This window comes from Xenopus tropicalis, chromosome 1 (assembly GCF_000004195.4).
Source record: "Xenopus tropicalis strain Nigerian chromosome 1, UCB_Xtro_10.0, whole genome shotgun sequence".
Taxonomy (NCBI): Eukaryota; Metazoa; Chordata; class Amphibia; order Anura; family Pipidae; genus Xenopus; species Xenopus tropicalis.
In genome coordinates this window covers 150,144,580-150,165,193 of record NC_030677.2, presented here as the reverse complement: position 1 = coordinate 150,165,193, position 20,614 = coordinate 150,144,580, and the positions used below count along the sequence as shown (strand labels likewise).

At 37.9% G+C, this 20,614-nt stretch overlaps 1 protein-coding gene across 4 annotated transcripts in view; it reads left to right on the top strand.

Moving 5' to 3' along the window:
* The window catches only part of ttc28 (tetratricopeptide repeat domain 28), a 302,774-nt gene that overhangs the window by 238,659 nt on the left and 43,501 nt on the right, over positions 1–20,614 (top strand). For all 4 annotated transcript variants that reach the window (XR_004219877.1, XM_004910608.4, XM_002932099.5 and 1 more), the window contains one exon: positions 12,055–12,195. Coding sequence is in view for 3 of the 4 variants with exons in the window: in XM_004910608.4 (XP_004910665.2) it covers positions 12,055–12,195 (141 nt within the window). In the remaining variant the exon portion in view is untranslated. The remainder of the gene's footprint in view (positions 1–12,054; positions 12,196–20,614) is intronic.

Here is a 20,614-nt window from a genome sequence, read left to right as displayed (position 1 = left end):
TAAAGATCAATTGCCATTTGATTATGCCAAGTAAAGGCAAATAGACAGAGTTGTTGCTTCAGACATTTGCCTGCTCTTTAACCAGATCCTGAAACACAACTATTTATACTGCTTGTATGTTTCCCCTTCAGCCTTGTTCACAGCTTTCATCACACTTTCCCCTGTCTTCTTTCTGACTTGTTAAAAGAACTCACTATTCAGCAATTATTTTAGCACTCCCACCTGCCATCACAAAATGAAATAGTCCTGATTTAAAATTGCTCTGGGAGTTTGGCTCCGTCTCCATGAAAGAAACAGTCAGAGTCTGGATTGCCTTTGAACCTGGGTCTTCTACTATAGTAATGAGAGAGTGCCAAAAACATTTGTCTGCTCCTTTCATGCCAGGAATATAAGCACTGCTCTGGCTGCCTGTGCCTCTTTTACCATGCTCACCCCCACCATTTTAGCTTTGCTTCAGATATATGTAGGGATATCTTTTGTGAGACTGAAGGAAATCTTGCAATAAAATTCCTGCAGTTCTGCAAGAAAATTATACAATGAGATTATTGTGGCTCAATTTTACTGTGTATTTTCATAGGAATCTAGAATTGGCTGTGTGCTCTAATGCCTAGTTCTTGAACCCTTTTAGTGCAGGCACTGCTTTACTTCTGTGTGCTGCTGCCATGCGCACCAAATACAGGTATTCAGAACGTTTCTGAACCTGGGGTTTTCCAGATAATGGCTCTTTCTGTAATTTGGATCTCGATACCTTAGGTCTACTAAAAATAATCATTAAATAACCCCAACAGTATTGTTTTTCCTCCAATCAGGATTAATTATATTTCCTGTTTTATTATTACAGAGAAAAAGGAAAATCAATTTTAAAAATCTGAATTATTTTATTAAAATGGACTCTATGGGGGATGGCCTTTCCGTAATTCAGATCTTTTTGGATAATGGGTTTCCAGATAACGGATCCCTTACCTATAATAGTACCCCTTCACCTAACATTTGCAAAAATGTGCAAATCCCACTCCAGTCTGCTCTGCCGCTTTACCTGGTTCACCACTTGGCCATGTTGGTTGGAATGATTGTGTAACATCCCCATGTGTATGGGCTCACTGGCCGATCCATCGCTACACAGGATCACATTACCATGTAGTGGTGAAACTGCCCATCCATGTGTCTGGCCATACTGTACAAATGTCTGCCTATTCATACCTTAGAAACAGTTTACTGGATCCCTATAACCAGCTAAAAATGATAACATTTTTGTAACAGAATCTGATGTATGTATAAAGCCCAAGCCTCCACTTTCAACTGCTGTAGGAGCAGTTGATATTACCTTTTAAATAGTAATAGCGCTCAAAAGACAATATTTATTTGTTTGGAGGCTTTCTATCCATTGTAATCTATGAATCAATATGCCAGTATCCAGGCATAAGTATTTGTATAAAATTCAGAGTACTATGTAACCAGATATTATTGATCCCAGGATGCTAAAAAAGCTCAGGTCTGTCTGGCATGGTGCTGAGAGACTGGCAAATTGTTAATGTGTTGCCACTATTCATAACTATTCAGTCAGTGGCTACTAAAGCAAATAAAGCACTGTCTTGCATAAAAAATTTGAGAGATGAAAATATCATTTTGTTAGATCCTTGGTAAGGACTTATCTTGTGTATGCAGCACAGTTTTGGACCTTAGTCACATCCGTTTAAAATACATTATATTGTATAATGGAGGAGAAACATGAACTTTCATTTAAAGCAGTGTAGGTGGTTTTTCACAGTGAGGGAAGTGAGGTTGGGAAATGTCCTGGTGGATGTGTTGTTAAGGCAGATTCTATTGATGCCTCAAGGTTGGCTTGAATGACTTCTTACATAAGCATAATACAATTATCTCAAGATCTACAGTTATTTATTTATGTATATATATACTGTATGTGTGTGTGTATGTGTATCTTTATTTATTTAGAACAACTTATCTACGCTGTGCTATTCAGTAGAAAATATAGTATATATAATATGCTATACATAGTATATATGTATATATATACATTGTATATATGTAGTGCGTATATTTATATTATATGTACTGGGGATCATTTGGAAGGGTTAAACCCAATTAACATTTTTTTTTTCTTTTTCAACTCAGATTAACTATGTACCTATTTGCTCTACTCCCAGTATTTTATATAATCCGTTAATGTACAGTGCTGTAACATTTTTTATTTTACTGTCTCTTAACCTTTCTGATCTCAGGTGTAACTGGTAATATTTTTCTTTCTTTCTTTCTTTTTTTCTTAATAATTTATGTTGTGCAGACAGTGCACCAATTCACTAACCTCTTCCTTGGCTGCCTCTATTTTATTTATGTCCTTCTAGGGACCAGGGAACTCTATACATTAGTCAGGGTGAGGTTGTACCACTAATCTATATGGCAGTATCACTAGCAATCTCTTCCTGCTGCTAATCCATCTTTCTGTTTCACTTAGGATCATGCTCTCATTACCCTTGTTTTGCTATATTGCTTTGCTTATCCTCTTTTAAGTGAATTTCATATTATTCCTTGACCAAGTATGTAGCCTTATGTGCGATATTGCTACTATATGATGCAACTAAGAATGCAAAGAAAGGTGTATTTTAGCCCCCAGTGTATATTTTTCCCAGCATGCCATAGTTCTCATGCCCACAAATGCTGAGCAAAGATCCTTGAAACGGAAAGATTAGATAGTGAATGAATAAAGCAGGTCATGCCCTTACCCCTTACATGTGGGTCATTTATTAGACACTAATGGGGTTATGTAATAAAAGGCACTAAGTTTACCCAGGAGCAGTAACCCAAAGCAACCAATCAGCAGGTAGCATTTACTAGTAACCTGTTTAAAAACGAACATCTGATTGGTTGGGGTTACTGCACCTGGGCAAACATTGTGCCTTTTATTACATATGGGAGAAATAGTACTATTTCAAATTGCAGAACAGAATTCAGAGTGTAAAATGAGGAGCAAGCTGCCATGTTTACACTTTCACACCCTACACTAGACCGTGCACTATAGGTGCAGTTGTTTCCCCTCAAATACGAAGGGCAAAGATCTTTGCTTTTACCATTAATAAGTGCTGTCTGTGTTCAGCAGCGCTGTATTCATGAGGGGTAAGAAGATGTATCTACATATCCTTCCCCTACCCTAACTTTCACAGTGGGTGGAAAATGCCTTGTACCCATCAGTTCTGCGCTCTGCACCTCACACCACATTTTTAATCTGCTGTGAGTTGCAGAGCACAGTTATGCAACAGATGTAAGTGCTTGTTGAATAAGCACTGAGGGGTATGATATTGTGCCTAGTGCCATTGCACTTGAGTCTGGAGCATTATTAAACATATGCTAAGTACAGAGCTACAGTATGTTGCACCTGAGCCTGATGCACTGGATTTACAAACACTGGCACAATTGGCACAAGGGTACAGCGTGCTCCTGCATGGGAACGGGCGTATCACTCAGATATTTTGTGTCACGTGTAAAACAAGAAACAAGGTTGAAAAACTATAAATGCTTTCTCTTTGCCCCTGTATTTGTACAGGCTATTATGGTGTCTTTTGAGGCCATGGCTTATCATAAAACAAAAGTCATGTAGACATTGAAAAATTCAAGCATTTTCCTTATCTGCATAGGAGGACATGATTAATGTGAGGCAATAGCAACATGTTATGATAACATGCTACAGAGTGCTTTCTATGTTCTGTTTATCAAAAATTTACATTCAATTCTTTCAGCAAATAGTTAATCCGTTTAAGAACTTCTTTTCCATTTGTCACAAGGCTAAAATTTGGGCCAAGATGATTTGGGCCAGAAACCAGTATAATGCTGCGGCATTGATGTATGAGAGCCCATCTGGTGTGAAACACTGCTGCTTTCAAAGAGACTCAGCCCTGAAGCAGGGACTTGGCACTAGGTGTTTAGCCTGTACCTACATATATATATCCCCCTAGATTTGTTACTATTATACGCATTGTGTAGCATGACAACTACTTAATCTCTGGTCCAACCAGCCAAGAGTATTTTTTAATCCTGCATTCTGTGCATCCCTAAAATATAACACACACACATAACATGTGTGTATCTGTAGACACCCAGTAGCCCCCATCTTCTTTTCTGCTGATTCACTGCACATGCTCAGTGCTACTGTCACTTACCTGAGCTTAGGGACCAACTCACAATATACTGTACACAGAGAATATAAATGCCACTAAAGGCTGGTTAGTAAGTTATACATATTAGTACATGGTAGCTCTGAAAACCAGTGCTATTATTATCACAATTTGATAATCAGCTTATAGAAAAGCAACCCCAGTTTTCTGCTTGGTAGTTTGTGACTACCCCTAAGCTCAGCTTCTCAACAGCTGCCCAGAGCTCACTGAGCATGTGCATGTCACTGACAGTCCTAACAGAATCCAAGATGGGGAGCTCCTGTGACAACTTTTAAGGCCTGGATCGTTATTTGCAAAGAGATACGGAACCTTTAAGCTGGTGCAATAAGTTCAGCAAATAAAATATAGACTATCTAGCCATATTCATTTTTAGGGTTTAGTTGTCCTTTAAAGCATAAATGGTGTTTATTCAGCTGATTGCATATTTATGCTATTGTAGAATTTGCCAGCAAATGTGCCAGTTATAAATAGAAGAATTGTATTTTTTCAAACTCCTTAATCTGAAGGTGAAGGCCTCATCTTGTTGTATTGCCAGTGGTCTCATCCGGGGCCTGAGCCCTGGTATAAGGAAACTGAGTCTGAAAAACACTACGTGTGGAGAAATGACCGTGGCAGCTCCGTCAATCACTCCTCTTATTTTATAGTTACAATACAAGCAAAAGAAAAATACCCAGCTGCACCACTTATTCTCCCATTAAATCAGCATCATTTGCATGTACTTAAATACAAAAATACATTCAGTCTTTGTACACACACATAAAAAAGACGATGATTACAGTAATTGTAGTTCTGCTTTTGTACAACTGAAATAAAACCAGGTTTAACTGGAATATAGTCGCCAGTTAAATGGCTAAAAAACATTTGATCATTAATAATTCTTTAAAAACTGAATATCGGAAGAAATATATATTTATTAGTGGCTGGCTGCCTCCTGGATTGAAGGCCATGTTAAAAGTTCTAATAAAAAGCTGATGCGTAACATATGCCGGTTGCGACAAGCACTTAATAAACTATTCTTTCTTATCTTTCGGCAGAGATAAATTATATTTTAATGATGTGTCATTTAGATTCAGTTAATCTTAATGCTCAGCTGTGGCTCGCGATGCTCGACTGACCCCTTTCTTTGTTTTGCGGAGACTGTAAATTAATTAAACATTGCCATTCTTTTTCGATTTCTGTCTCAGCAACTGACCTGTAATCTAATTGTTTGTGCGCCTGCTTTTATCTGTGCAGTTTACCAGCCGAAGTCTTCTCCCCTATTTGCTTTTGTTTGATTTTGCTTTAAATTTTAATGCCGTGCCAGCGCCAGTCGCTCGTTGCATGTGCCTTTCCAAAGGATACAGCTGCAAAGGGGATAATAAAAAATACAAGATGATAAAAAATGCATTTTCTCTTATTTTCAAGAACAAAGCAAGAGACTCCACTAAAGTGGAATCTTCTAGAAGGAACAGGTTCGGGAGATAATGTAGGCTCTGACAATTCGGAATTTCACGACGGTTGATTTATTTGGCAGGACGCGGCTGCAATGCTCATACAGGTGATCAGACGGAAACACATTCTGCAGTGCTCAGTGTGATTCACCTGACCTTTTGATATACATTTTCCGTTGTATATTGTGAATTCAGTCTTGAAATGTAAAGTTCACTGTTTGCTCACGGGAAATGCTACAAAACAGCAGCCCATTTATTGAGCTTGAGCAGTCCTGTGCCACCAGATCTTCACCTGACTTGACAGTTAAATGCATCACATCCATACAGCAGGCTTTAGGCAGTGATTGCGGGAATGAGGATGAAAGATGTCTTCTGTGCTATAATGGGTTAGGCCAGGTGCTAGGTCATAATGCATGGTCAGACACTTTAGATAAAATGGGAAATTTGTCTCGCTTCTTTGACTGGCAGTATAAAAAGGCCACACTAAAATCAATATTATTTAGTCTCTTTGTCTACTGTGTGTTCTGGCATTCAAGCTAACACCTGACTGGCTAATGTTACTCCCCTGGGGCCACATTGTCACATACAGGTGACAATGACTGTAGGTTTTATGTTTAAAAATATATGTAGAGAGACATATATTACAGAGACAATTTACAAAGACAAGTGGTTTCAAAAGCTTTTAATGATGATCTATGTTTTGTATGCTTACTATTGCACGTTATAGATATGAATCTAATACCGAGGGTATGAGTAGTGTTACACAGCATATTTTTATTTAAAAATGTAATTAAACTGTTATAAATCTACTGTTCTGACACACACTTGGCTGGAGAGATAGAGGAACATTTATTAAGGGACACCTTTGTATTTGGCCCTATACCTACCTCCCATTGTATGGAAGTTTATTACAATAATACCCTTGCATATGGAAAGTGGTTAAGATCTGGCCTAGTATCTTATGAATAAAGCACCTGCCAGCCGAAAAAGGTGTTCATTCCAGGGTAAACCTGGAAACCACTCCGCAGTGCCACTTAGCTGTATTGGAGGCAGTGAACAAACTATTTTTACCATAGAAAAATAAAAATGGGAAAAATGAGGAAATACAGAAGAATCAGTTAGTGATCTGTGTGTAAATGATTGAAAAACGTTAGCAGGAAAATCTTAAACCTTTTTTAATTTTTTTTTTAAACAAGCACTTTAGGAAGCATTCAGTTCAAGTGCTTTCCAAATTTGAATTGGAAGGTGAAAAAAACACATGTACTAAAACACACATTTGGCCCTTTCAATGCACCCTAATTGAAACCCCAAACAATTGGGCTGTATACTCTTTGCACCATTTCTATAAATGACAGTGTAACTTGGTTATAGGGTGACACATCTGTAGGACAGTCCAGTCCAGCTTTGGAAATTCAACATCCGCATTTGAGGTTACTAGTTAGGCTGGTCCTGGCATGTTGAGAGCTGGGGTGGACAACTCCCATCACTTCAACCTTGATTCCAGACTGCTTGCTATTTCCTTTAGTAGCGATACTAAATTGCTTCACAGCATTACTCACCTCCCTTCCTGCCAATGGTGGTTCTTCAGCACCAAGCTCCAGTTCCTTTCTGCTACCTGCATAGATATAAGAGACTGATAGAATTACACAAATACCCCTATTAATAATAGTTGATGTTGGACTTTAACTAGCTGTTGAAGGAAAGGTGAGGAGATGCAAGGTGAGTAAATAGTAAGCAACATAAGCCTTTAGAGCCACATTCAGTAAGGTATATGACAAGTAGAATACCTTAGGGGGTGTGTATTGGGGCCAAAACGTGATATTTTTATTATTAACCTTGTAGATAATCTGGAGCAGATGGTAAGCAGTTTTGCACATGACAGAAAGATTTATAGACAGTGACTAGATTTAGTTATGCAGGAAAACACTTTACATCGTACAGAGGGCAAAGCTGTTACAATAGGGTTAAAGCACAGCGTATTTCTTCTCCAGTTTCACTTTCTTATCTTTGACAGGTATGCCAGGTGACAGGTATTATTAGCAACTGACAAATGACATTCCAGTAAAAAAACTCCTGTGCTTTTTTTCCCAAGTCTGCTGTAGGACAGTCCCTGCTTCTGTTTTCAAGTCTGGCACAGAGCAGACAACAGACACAGCTGTTGGCTGTATAGGTATATAGGAGCTGCGAACAGAGCTCATTACAGGATACTGATCCACATCAACATGATAATCAGTCCCCCACATAACGGGTGACTGCTCTGTGCCAGGCTTGAAAACAGAAGGATTAGGATAAGAATCGAAATATTAATTAAAAAACGGTAGATCATTTTTAATGAACCTATATTGCAGTTTTCTTTCATTTGCTCTAAATAACACACACAAGGATTATATCAAATGTGTGATTTCTAACTTTGTAGATCACTTTGTAGTGGTTTTCTCTCACAGGCTTTGATTTGGGTACAGGGTGCTAGCAAATTGTTTTTAAATGGTTTGGGTAATGCACGGAACAAAAGATCTGGAATTGTCTCCCAGTTTTTATTTGGCAGCATAATTCTTGGCATACCTTAATACATTTCAGTACTAAAATGAGGAGATTTTGGCCATGCACACAGTTTACTCGGTCACAACCCCCAACCCATCAGAAACTACAAAACTTTCATTTATTTTAATTGGGGTCTGTGATTTGGGAATGTCCCTAAATACTGGGCAGTAAAGTCCCCAGTGCATGCTTCCTAACACCTCACTCTTACAAGCAGGGCCCTCTGATCTTATTTTTGTTTTTAACCCTTTTTTGTTAAATTGTTCTAGGCCCCCTTAGTTATAAATGATTGTGAAAAGCACACAATATGTAATGTGCTGGCACTGTATGAATTGTGATGCTGTTCAGCAACTGAAGCTCCCGATGGGCTTTGTAAATAGACAAAGCTGTGTGTTTCTCGCGTCTCTTTGGGAAATCAGCTTTAACATATCTCTGCACAGAAACAGAATCATAAAGGAAATTTAGATTTGATTTTCAAAAATGGCTATTACTTAGCAATCTTAAAAGAGCTACCTAGAGTTTTATGGCCCCTTTATGTTTGGCTAGGCCTGACTTTATGGGTTCATCCACTTGCTTTGCATGTTTCTGTCTTATTTCTGGCTATTTATGACTGGAAATGAAATTCAAAACAGCAGAAGCAGAGAGAATGCTTTTTTTAACATACATAATTTAGTGTATGTCATGCAATTTAAAGTACTCCAGGGACCAATGTGACACATGTAGGGTTAAAACATAGAAACAAGTCAAATTTTCAAGGTACACTTCAGGTCTACAAAGAAGCTTCGCTAAAAGGATCAGATCTACAGGGAAGAGTCCTTACATTAACAGGATAATCATGTTATTTTCAGAAATTTGATTCAAAGATGCTTCCACTCACTCACCAATAAAAAATGCGTGACGATATCATTGTTGGAAATGATAATGGCTACAGCTTTATTTAACAATAATACAAACAGTGCAATAAATGAACACAATACCAATAAGTAACATGTATAATGATAACAATATATCATAACAATACATCAATATATATATATAACCGTAAGTGCAAAAACATTAGTATGCTCCAAGAACATTGACCTCGAGTCCCTTGCCAGTCTGCCCTTCCACAACCAACCTGAGCCGTGCTATCCTCCAGCCGCCCAATCCCTAGCTCGGAGGATACCCGCCGCCAAATCCGGGACCTAACCGGTCCCCTTTTCTACTTAGCCAGTTAGTATCCACCCAGCGCTTTATAGAGCACCATTTGTATTCCTTCCACCAATGGTCACCCACCTTAGGGGGTAAACCATCCATTATACCTGATCTGGCGTACCAGAACAAGCTTCTCCCCCCCGGCAGACTGACAAGGACCCGCCTAAGCTGTGACAACTACGCCTCTACAGTATATCTTTTTCCTACTCTTTTCCCTTATCTTATCCACTAGCAAACTAAACCCTTGTACCCCTGAACCCTCCGAAGCCACATGCGTGACAACTAAATGTGATCATAATTAAAACTGAATAACCAACCCCCGAAACTAAGGGAGGGTGGGTGTGGACCTTTCTCTGCTGCTTCCACTCAAAATGGTGGATAGCCAGCCCCTGACTATGCTCCTATATACCTTCTCTCCGCCCCACCTTTTTGGAACTCCCCTTTTGTTTTCACTACACTGTTCCCCGCTGTGATGCTGTGCAGGGTCATGCAGCCCCTCCTCCGACTCTGCTGCTCCAGGGCTTACATTCTCCATAACCCATCTGTTTATACCTTGAAAATTCTATCAAGGAAGCAGTAGAAGCAGTAGAAGTAACATTTTCCTTTTCTTAGTAATATGCATGTATATTTATAGTCATGCATTCAACTGAAACCTGTTTGAGCCCTTACGGTAACAGAGGCTTTTTTAAATTGAATTCTTCTACAGTAATTGTTTCAAATTCTTATAAAAAGCAATTTCCATATGGATGCTAGATCCCCGCCCCCCACGTATAGTTTAACTGGAAACTGTTTTTGCTGTCTCAGTAGTTTTTTATGTTAATATACAGGGCATGTATTAATAATCACTGCCAGCATTTTCTACACTACGTAATAACTAAAAAAAAATATTTTTCCATGTGTCAGCAGTTGCTGGACAGGTTGAAGCTACGACTGAGCCAGATTTAATTAGACCTTCTGAAGTTAATATTAACTGTAACATTAACTGTTAACTTTTACTTTGGTCTTAAAGTCCCTTTTCTGTCCCATCGGTTTATGGCATGAAATCACTGTTCTTAAAGTGCTTAGTCTTTCAGTCTTTACATTCATATTTGAAAGCAACCGTTCATAAAAGTAAAATTGATGATTACTGTTCTTTATGTCCAATTTCTGCCTACACCTCTTTATTTTCTATCTCCTTCTGCACTTATTTATTTCCTGTTTGGCACACTGACCTGATATTTGTTTAATGGTGCCTTGCCCCATACTTCTTTTTCTCTTACTTGCTTATTATATTTTTCTTTTAACTTTGTACCTTCTATGCTCAGTTTCTGGATGTCCCCTGGATGTCCTTATGTGATACTTGTTTTTATTTCTAACTGTCCTCCAACTTTCTCTTTATAGCATCAGAACTGCAGGACTCCTGTTGTAGGCTACACCCAAAAGTTTCTTTTTTTTCTTGCTCCAAAACTTTACTGCAATCTTTATTCAGTAGAAATTCCTCCAAATCCATTTCCCCTTTGCCTTTACGATGTTCTCAAAATTTCCCATGTCCAGAATGCTTGCAACCTGGGATTTCCTGAATAAGGGATCTTTCCATAATTTGGATCACCGCATCTTAAGCCTACTAAAAAACATTTAAACATAAACCCAATACGATTGTTTTGCCTCTATTGTGGATTCATGCAGCTCAGTTCTCATTAAAGACTTTTTGGGAGATGGCCTTCCCATTATTTGGTTATTTCTTGATAACAGGCTTCTGAATATAGGATCTCATACCTCTATCTATCTATCTATCTATCATCTATCTATCGTCTATCTATCTATCTATCTATCACTTAGATTGTAAGCTCTACGGGGCAGGGACCTCCTTCCTACTGTGTCTCATACCACATGGCACTTATATATATATATATATATATATATTTATTCTATTTATTTATTATATCACTTGTCCTCCCTGTGTGTAATTTTGTATTCTGTAAGATTGTACAGCACTGCGTACCCTTGTGGCGCTTTATAAATAAAGTTATACATCTATACATCTATCTATCTAATAAAGGTGAGATATGTTTGTTTCATTAAGATTATTTGTTCCTAGATTTATAGGACAAGGAAAGGCTAAGTCACTTGGGGGTGCCAAAATGTTAGGCACCCCCAAGTGACTTGAATCGCTTACCTTGTACCCTGGGCTGGTGCCCCTGTTAGGAGAAAACAGCACCAGCCCGGGGTACCTGTAGTGAGCGCTTCCTCCTTCCTGCTTCGTTTTGCCGGGACCCCACGACCAGCGCATGCAGCTACTCTGGGCTGGTGCTGTTCTCTCCTAACAGGGGCACCAGCCTGGGGTACAAGGTAAGCGATTTAAGTCACTTGGGGGTGCCTAACATTTTGGCACCCCCAAGTGCCTTTCCTTGTCCTTTAAGAAACACTAAAAGCAGAGTTATTTATGTGTGTGTTATTAATTTAGGCACCATATTTATGGGTTTTTACAGTATCGGAAATAATTTACATTTTATAATTTAGTGTTACTTGTATTTTTAGCACAGTTTACAAACATGTTTCTTTCTCAGGTCTATGCCGTTTACAGTCTGATATACAGTATTATTTTCCTGATGCCCTTCCAAGTCCTGACTTTGTTGCTAGGCTTTTAATAACCATGTCATTAAATGAAATTAAAGTTATGAACAGCAGAACTGTATAAAATTTAATGCAGCTTGTTTTCTTTTTAGGACTTGTGCTAGCAGCGAGACTGAAAGTGAGGCTGGAGATTACATGGACCAACAATATGATGACCTTAACAATAAAATCAACTCTGTTACAGACCCAACCGGATTCTTAAGAATGGTCAGCAGAAACAACACATTTAACAGGTATAATTATTACCTTTTGGTTAATATTACATTGTATTTGATTTGATTCAAAGATGCTTCCAGAGTATAATATAGTAAATAGTGAAGTGAATAGCATTCTCCCTAACCCATCTGTTTATACCTTGAAAATTCTATCAAGGAAGCAGTAGAAGTAACATTTTTTGGTAGAGGTACCTTTTCTTAGTAATATGCATATACAGGTCCTTTTCAAAAAATTAGCATATTGTGATAAAGTTCATTATTTTCTGTAATGTACTGATAAACATTAGACTTTCATATATTTTAGATTCATTACACACAACTGAAGTAGTCCAAGCCTTTTCTTCTTTTAATATTGATGATTGTGGCATACAGCTCATGAAAACCCAAAATTCCTATCTCAAAAAATTAGCATATCATGAAAAGGTTCTCTAAATGAGCTATTAACCTAATAATCTGAATCAACTAATTAACTCTAAAAACCTTAAAAAGATTCCTGAGGCTTTTAGAAACTCCCAGCCTGGTTCATTACTCAAAATCGCAATCATGGGTAAGACTGCCGACCTGACTGCTGTCCAGAAGGCCATCATTGACACCCTCAAGCAAGAGGGTAAGACACAGAAAGAAATTTCTGAACGAATAGGCTGTTCCCAGAGTGCTGTATCAAGGCACCTCAGTGGGAAGTCTGTGGGAAGGAAAAAGTGTGGCAGAAAATGCTGCACAACAAGAAGAGGTGACCGGGCCCTGAGGAAGATTGTGGAGAAGGACCGATTCCTGACCTTGGGGGACCTGCGGAAGCAGTGGACTGAGTCTGGAGTAGAAACATCCAGAGCCACCGTGTACAGGCGTGTGCAGGAAATGGGCTACAAGTGCCGCATTCCCCAGGTCAAGCCACTTTTGAACCAGAAACAGCGGCAGAAGCGCCTGACCTGGGCTACAGAGAAGCAGCACTGGACTGTTGCTCAGTGGTCCAAAGTATGTCATTCGGAAATCAAGGTGCCAGAGTCTGGAGGAAGACTGGGGAGAGGGAAATACCAAAATGCCTGAAGTCCAGTGTCAAGTACCCACAGTCAGTGATGGTCTGGGGTGCCATGTCAGCTGCTGGTGTTGGTCCACTGTGTTTTATCAAGGGCAGGGTCAATGCAGCTAGCTATCAGGAGATTTTGGAGCACTTCATGCTTCCATCTGCTGAAAAGCTTTATGGAGATGAAGATTTCATTTTTCAGCACAACCTGGCACCTGCTCACAGTGCCAAAACCACTGGTAAATGGTTTACTGACCATGGTATTACTGTGCTCAATTGGCCTGCCAACTCTCCTGACCTGAACCCCATAGAGAATCTGTGGGATATTGTGAAGAGAAAGTTGAGAGACACAAGACCCAACACTCCGCTATCGAAGCATCCTGGGCCTCCATAACACCTGAGCAGTGCCACAGGCTGATTGCCTCCATGCCACGCCACATTGAAGCAGTCATTTCTGCAAAAGGATTCCCGACCAAGTATTGAGTGCATAACTGAACATAATTATTTGAAGGTTGACTTTTTTTGTATTAAAAACACTTTTCTTTTATTGGTCGGATGAAATATGCTAATTTTTTGAGATAGGAATTTTGGGTTTTCATGAGCTGTATGCCACAATCATCAATATTAAAACAATAAAAGGCTTGAACTACTTCAGTTGTGTGTAATGAATCTAAAATATATGAAAGTCTAATGTTTATCAGTACATTACAGAAAATAATGAACTTTATCACAATATGCTAATTTTTTGAAAAGGACCTGTATATTTATAGTCATGCATAATATAATTATTACCTTTTGGTTAATATTACATTGTATTGCACTGATCTTGTATAGAGTTAGAACAATAACTTTTCCCAGATATTTTTATTTTAAAGTGTAGCTTACAAACTAAAGAGATTATATGAAATACATTGAGCTAACCCTTATATAAAGAATAAAATACACCTACAGTCATTTTTACATTAGAAATCACAGAGTAGTTTGTGACACAAGCCACATGCCTGTATATAGGGCATGGCACTCTAATTGTACTTTATGTCAGCATACAATGTTTCAACACTTTCAATAACAAATAGATCATTTATAATCTACAAATGTTTAATAATGAAATATGTTTATTAATATATGTTTTTTTCTGGCACTAAACTAGAATTTGAAACCAGTTTCTCTTTAGCACTTCCTTTCCATTCTGGTCCCAAATACGTAGCTGATAAAACTAATTACCAGTTCACTCAGAGGCCCCTGATAATGAGTTGCTTAGAGGCTGCTGCTTTGATAATGGAGAGGATTGTTTGGGACTGGCTTTCGGTAATCTGCAAGGTTTCTTTTTATGACCAAATATAGCTGCTTTTTCTGCTCCTTAATAAAAAAAAAAAAAGATCCCTAGATGTTTACAAACATTAGAGCTTAATTAGAGCTTAATGCACATTGCATTAAGGTTTAAATAAATGGATGACTTTCTTCACCATGGGATACAACTGAATTTGTTAAACCAGTCTGGTTATGAACAGATTATGAATGTGGTCTGTTCAGCTTTATCTTTACATAGTTAGTTTAAGGGGAGTTGGGTCGTCTCAGTACAAAGACATTTCATAGTTTTTACTGAGAAATCTTTGTTTGATAAAGTAACTTTTTGGTAGCTAAAATAACTTCAGATACAACTGCAGTTCTGTGTTCCTAATTGGCTGAAATGCAACACAGCGCTTAATAGGAAGGTAGAAGAAGAAGAAGATAAATGATCTCTTCAGGAATGTAATATTACTGACCCGATAGGGTCACTGGTTACAAAGCAATTTCAGTCTATGTGTAGAAATCTAGGGTTTCCACATTAAATGTTGCCCCATAGTATTAAAGCTCTATAGAGATACATCTTTTGGGAACTTATTTTTAATGAAACAAGCAGTGGTGTTCTGGAGGAAGCTGCTGTAGGCATGTCAGACTCAAGCAACATGAATTGCTAAATTAAGTGAATAGCACATTCAATTCTAAGGAAGGCAGAGCACAATGAACTACGTTATTTAAACAGTACCAAACACCATTACTTCTTGATTGAGTTTGTAATAGACTAAATGGGTATTTTAATGAGTGCCTTTTACATTTAGATAAGTAATTTACTCCATTTTAACATCAGATTTAAATGGCATTGCCAACTCAGTAAGCTAAATACAGTACCAGATACCTTAAACAGAATTTACTATTAACTGTTATGGAACAAGTAGTTCCGATTGATCCATCATGTCATTGAATGTGACCCATCCCCCCAAAAATGTAACATTACCTATAGCCTACTGTTGGATCTTTTTGATGTATGAGATATCGATTTCATGCATGGCTTGGGCAATGTTTTATAATGATTTTAATTGACTCAGTTGCCGTTTCTTATTATTTTGCTCAAATCACTGCATTATAATTTAATTTGATTCGAGTCCGTCAAGATGTCTACAAAGATCAAATGGCTATGATTATAACGTCCCATAGTCTACTGCAGAATGATTCCAAAATGTATAATTGAATAGTGCTATACACATTGATAGAGATAAACACTGTTGATAGAATGCTAAAAATAGTGCATTATTTATATAGAAGGTGTAAAAACCTTTTTAATATTAATTCTTAATGCATGCAGATGTCTTGGTGGTCAGTAAGTGACTGGAGACTTAAGAGAAACATACAAGACCTATCTAGACTTCTGCACTGTCATATAATATATATGAGATTTTTGTTTGTAATCATGTGGCTTCCCCATGTTCCAGTATTCAGGAATAATAATCACCAAATGTTTTTTTATTTTTATAAGCCCTCACAAGTATTACATTCTGCATTACTTTACCATAAACATACTGTAAGTAGGAGCAGCATTCAAGATTATGTACAATATAAAGAATACATTTGTAGATTAATGTATATGTTATAAACTATAATCAGCTTGTGATAGATTTATTCTTAAAGGAATACTGTCATGGGAAAACATGTGTTTTTTTTTTCAAAACACATCAGTAAATAGGGCTTCCCCAGCAGAATCCTGCATTGAAATCTGTTTTTCAAAAACAGATTTTTTTTTTATACAAGTATAGGACCTGTTATCCAAAGTGCCTGGGACCTGGGACTTTCCGGATAAGGGATCTTTCCGTAATTTGGATCTCCATACCTTAAGTCTACTACAAAATCATTTAAACATCATTTAAACCCAATAGGATTGTTTAGCCTTCAATAAGGATTAGGATTAATTATATCTTAGTTGGGATCAAGTAGAAGATTTTGTTTTATTATTACAGAGAAAAAGGAAATCATTTTTAAAAATTAGAATTATTTGCTTATAATGGAGTCTATGGGAGATGACCTTTCTGTAATTTGGAACTTTCTGGATAACGGGTTTCCGGATAAGGGATCCTATACCTGTATTTCATTTTGAAATTTCACATGTGGCTAGCCATATTCTTCATTTCCTAGGGTGCCATAACCTTGTGACTTAAGCTGGCCATACACGCACCGATATTATTGTACGAAATCTCGTATGGCAAGTCGGTGAGTCGACCGATATCACAGGAGGCTGCTGATATTGGTCGACTCACCCGGCCGGTTAAAAGATTTTGATTGGGCGCCATAGAAGGCGCCTGATCAAAATCTGCCTTCAGGGCTGAATCGGGGGAAGGAGGTAGAAATCCTATTGTTTCTACCTACTTATCTGCCGTTTAAGCCCTGAACGGTTAGTGGCCGATTGTACGATCTTTCATGCGACCGATGGTCGCACAAAAGATCGGAAATCACCACGTGTGTGGCCACCATTATGCTCTGATAAACTCTCTGATAACGTCACACTTTACTGCTGAGCTGCAAGTTGGAGTGATATCACCCCCCTCCCAGCAGTCGATCAGCAGAACAACAGGAAGGGAGCAAGATAGCAACTCCCAGTAGATATCAGAATAGCACTCAATAGTAAGGAATCCAAGTCCGGCTTGGGACTCCTCCAGTTACATGGGAGTAGGAGAAACAATAGGTTACCTGAAAGCAGTTCTAATGTGTAGCGCTGGCTCCTTCTGAAAGCTCAGACTCAGGCACAATGCACTGAGATGGCTGCCTACACACCAATATTACAACTTTAATTTTTGGGTTTTTTTTATAATTTTTGGTTCAAGAATAAAATTTTAAATGGTAGAGTGAATTATTTGCTATGTATACAGTGTCATTTAGAAATAATAAGTACAAAAGACAAAAATGTGATCACTGGATCTCAGAACTAAAGATGACCATCAAGTATTCATTTATAAGGCAGTTAGTAGGCAACCTTTGGTACCAAAGCCCTTTAGTAAAAAAATATACGGCTCATGTATCAACTTTCTTCTTTAAATTGTCTTCCACCATAATCCTTATTTTATATTAAAGCTCCCTCATATTGTATATGGTTTTTGCACATAGTCCCAAAGGGCATAATGTAGGTATTATGACAGATACTGAAATAAACATTTCGATTTAGATTTTTGGGATAAAACCATAGCTGTGTTTATTCAATTACTGTATCTGGATGTCAGCTGGCAAACATCTGCTGTTTATGTCCATGTAGACCAGATTTGACTGATAAATCTAACAACTAGATTAGCTGGATGAAAGCCAGGTGTCTTGGGATGCTGAAATATTCAGCCCGTTGACGATGATGTGAACATTTTCATAAAGATATTTCACACATAATTATTTAATCGCTTAATTTAAGGAAAAAAATTGAAAACTGCCATTATCACTCTCTTTCTTATGAAAACCTTTACTTAGCACGCGCTGAGCAATTATCCTTTTATCTCTAGTTTCCTGTTGCAGAAGTCAGATGTTTTATGAAATGGCCTGAAACGAAATGAAGGCATGTTCACTTAGGAGCCGATGCACTTTAGATAGTGAAGAATTAGGCAGCAATTTCAGTATCAGGCTTTTATTGCATAATGAGTGAGCTGTGTTTTGGTTTGGTCGAATTTAATTTGCCATGTATTCTGTAGAGTTTATATTATCAGAAAAAATGCATGGCCGTGGTCCAGGCAGAATGAATAACCTTTTCACTTACAAAAGATATGTGAATTTAGTTTTTCCTTCTTCATAGCAGCCATAACTAAATGTGCAGTCATATGTATTATTGGAGGTGTGGATTTAGGTTGAACTGCACATAGTGTGCCTGTGGGTTATATTGTAACGCCGTCAGCGATTTGGGAAGGTAACTGCTTGCATCAGTAGGCGGCACAATACCTATCTTACAGAAAATCCAGTAGGTCCACGGTGTTCCATATGTTAGGAATGGGGTACCTTGTATATATGCTGAAACTGCTGTAAAATCTACTCAATAAACTTGCCTGAATTAATGGAATGGGGTACCTTATGGATTCTTTTGTTATCAATGGTATATTTATTATGAATGGGGGGAGAGCAAATATATAAAGTTGTCATTTCATCAGTTGAAATGTCTTATAGTAGGGAGAAATGACCTTCTACTTCTGGAAAATAAATACTGGTTAGTCAAAGAGATAACTTGGTTATGTCACATGTGTTTGGTCAGTGGTGGCCTTTGTGTTGATTATGCCTCTGTGCAAATCTCCAAGGTATTGTCTGTGTAGCAAGGAAGGAGATTAAATCAAATATATATATGGAGCAGAACATGGGATTTGGTGTATGGAAATGGCCTGTACACTCTCTAGAACTGAGTTAAGATTCTCTCAGGTACTTTATCAGGGACAAACCAGCTGTTCTTTCATTTCGCACAAATCATTGACTGTATCACCATAAGGGAAGGTAGGGATATCCAGATCATATAATGAAAATATTGTTTCTAAATAAAAATTGCAGCTGCACATCCAAGTAGTTATGGCAACATCATTTTATAGTTGTCCTTCCGACATGGTAGCACGTAAGCACATACTAACAAATAAACAAAATTTAATAGTACTAGTGTAACACCATTCATTATGTATTGCAGTACAGTAGATACTATGTTAGTAAATGCAAAACAAAATTACTGAATTGGAACCACATGAAGCAAAAGGTTCTAGCCTTTTGAGGTGCCCATACACAGGCCAATAAAAGCAGCCATCAGACCATATGGGCCAACCTGACCAATATCTGGCAACCTCGCCAAGTGAGCAGATCTTTCTGTGTATGGCCAGTGTAGCATATAGCTATGAAAAGATATACTGTTGGTCAGGTATATAGCTCCCCTCTACTGTTCTGTAGTTATGTTTGTACTGTATATGGTTATTAGAATGATATTTGGCTTGCCTTTGAATATTGAATTTATGTTCTTGAATAATTTCCCATCATACACAGCAGGAGCTGATTAGGCCAGGCTAACTTTCTTGCTGACAAAGAAGCACACTCAGAGAGTCAGAGGAAATAAATTTAAAGATGGCAACACATTAATAAACTAAATCAAACATACTTTCACTTGTGCTACTGCCGAGTCAGCAGACTTTTTCTTAACTTCTACAAGTATGAGTTTTGCTCATAGTTATTTTTCTTTTATTAACTTAATGCATTAATGGTCCTGAACTCAAATGTGACCTACCCCTGGGATAGGCAAATTTAAGATTTCTTTAGCAGCTAAACTGAGGAATGCTGGGTGTTGCAGTTCCCCCAGCAGAAATGCCAGTGGCTCCTTGTACTTGATCTACACAATAATCTGAGTAGTTTCTTTCCATCTGGGAATTGTATACACAAAGTTTTCATTATAAGCCGCTTTATTTTGGAGCCTGGGTTTCTAGGTGTCTCTGATCTTTAACAATAAACAGTGTAGCTGTTATACTGGTTTTCTTTGTTGTCTTTTATATTTAGCATTGCCTTACGACTCCAAAACTGGGTTTCTGATAGGCTCAAGCAGAGTACAGAGACGCCGAGCGCTCTTCCATGTTGTTTTCAACATGCCTAGGCATGACCTTATTCCCCTGGAATCACTTCCTAAAATGAATTTTTAACATGTTGTCCATCGTAGATGCTTACAGTGTCAGATGAGGACACCAAATGCCAAAGCAAGGGTTTGATTGATCCCTGCCTGACATTACTATTAATTGCTCATAGGCAGTGATTTTTCCATTCATTTCATGGGAAAGCAGTGTCAACATTGGAAGACTATTATGATTGACGTGGACCCTGCAGTGGTCAAAATGTTGTATATGTTAGAGGCATAAAATGCTTGAATCAGTGTCTATGTCAATACTGAGAAGGTCCCATGCCTGGTACTCTGGGGATTATATATAATATGAATTAAGACTGCTTCATTCCGCTTTCATGATTCTACTTGGATTAGACCAGCACGATTCTAATTACTGAAACAGGTAATTGACTATGTAACCAGTATAACTATCGTAGAAAGTGGACTTATTCTTTCTTACCCAAACAGAGCAAAGTTTTCAATTAAAAAAAAAAAAGTACAAATCTCTACTTGTGCCA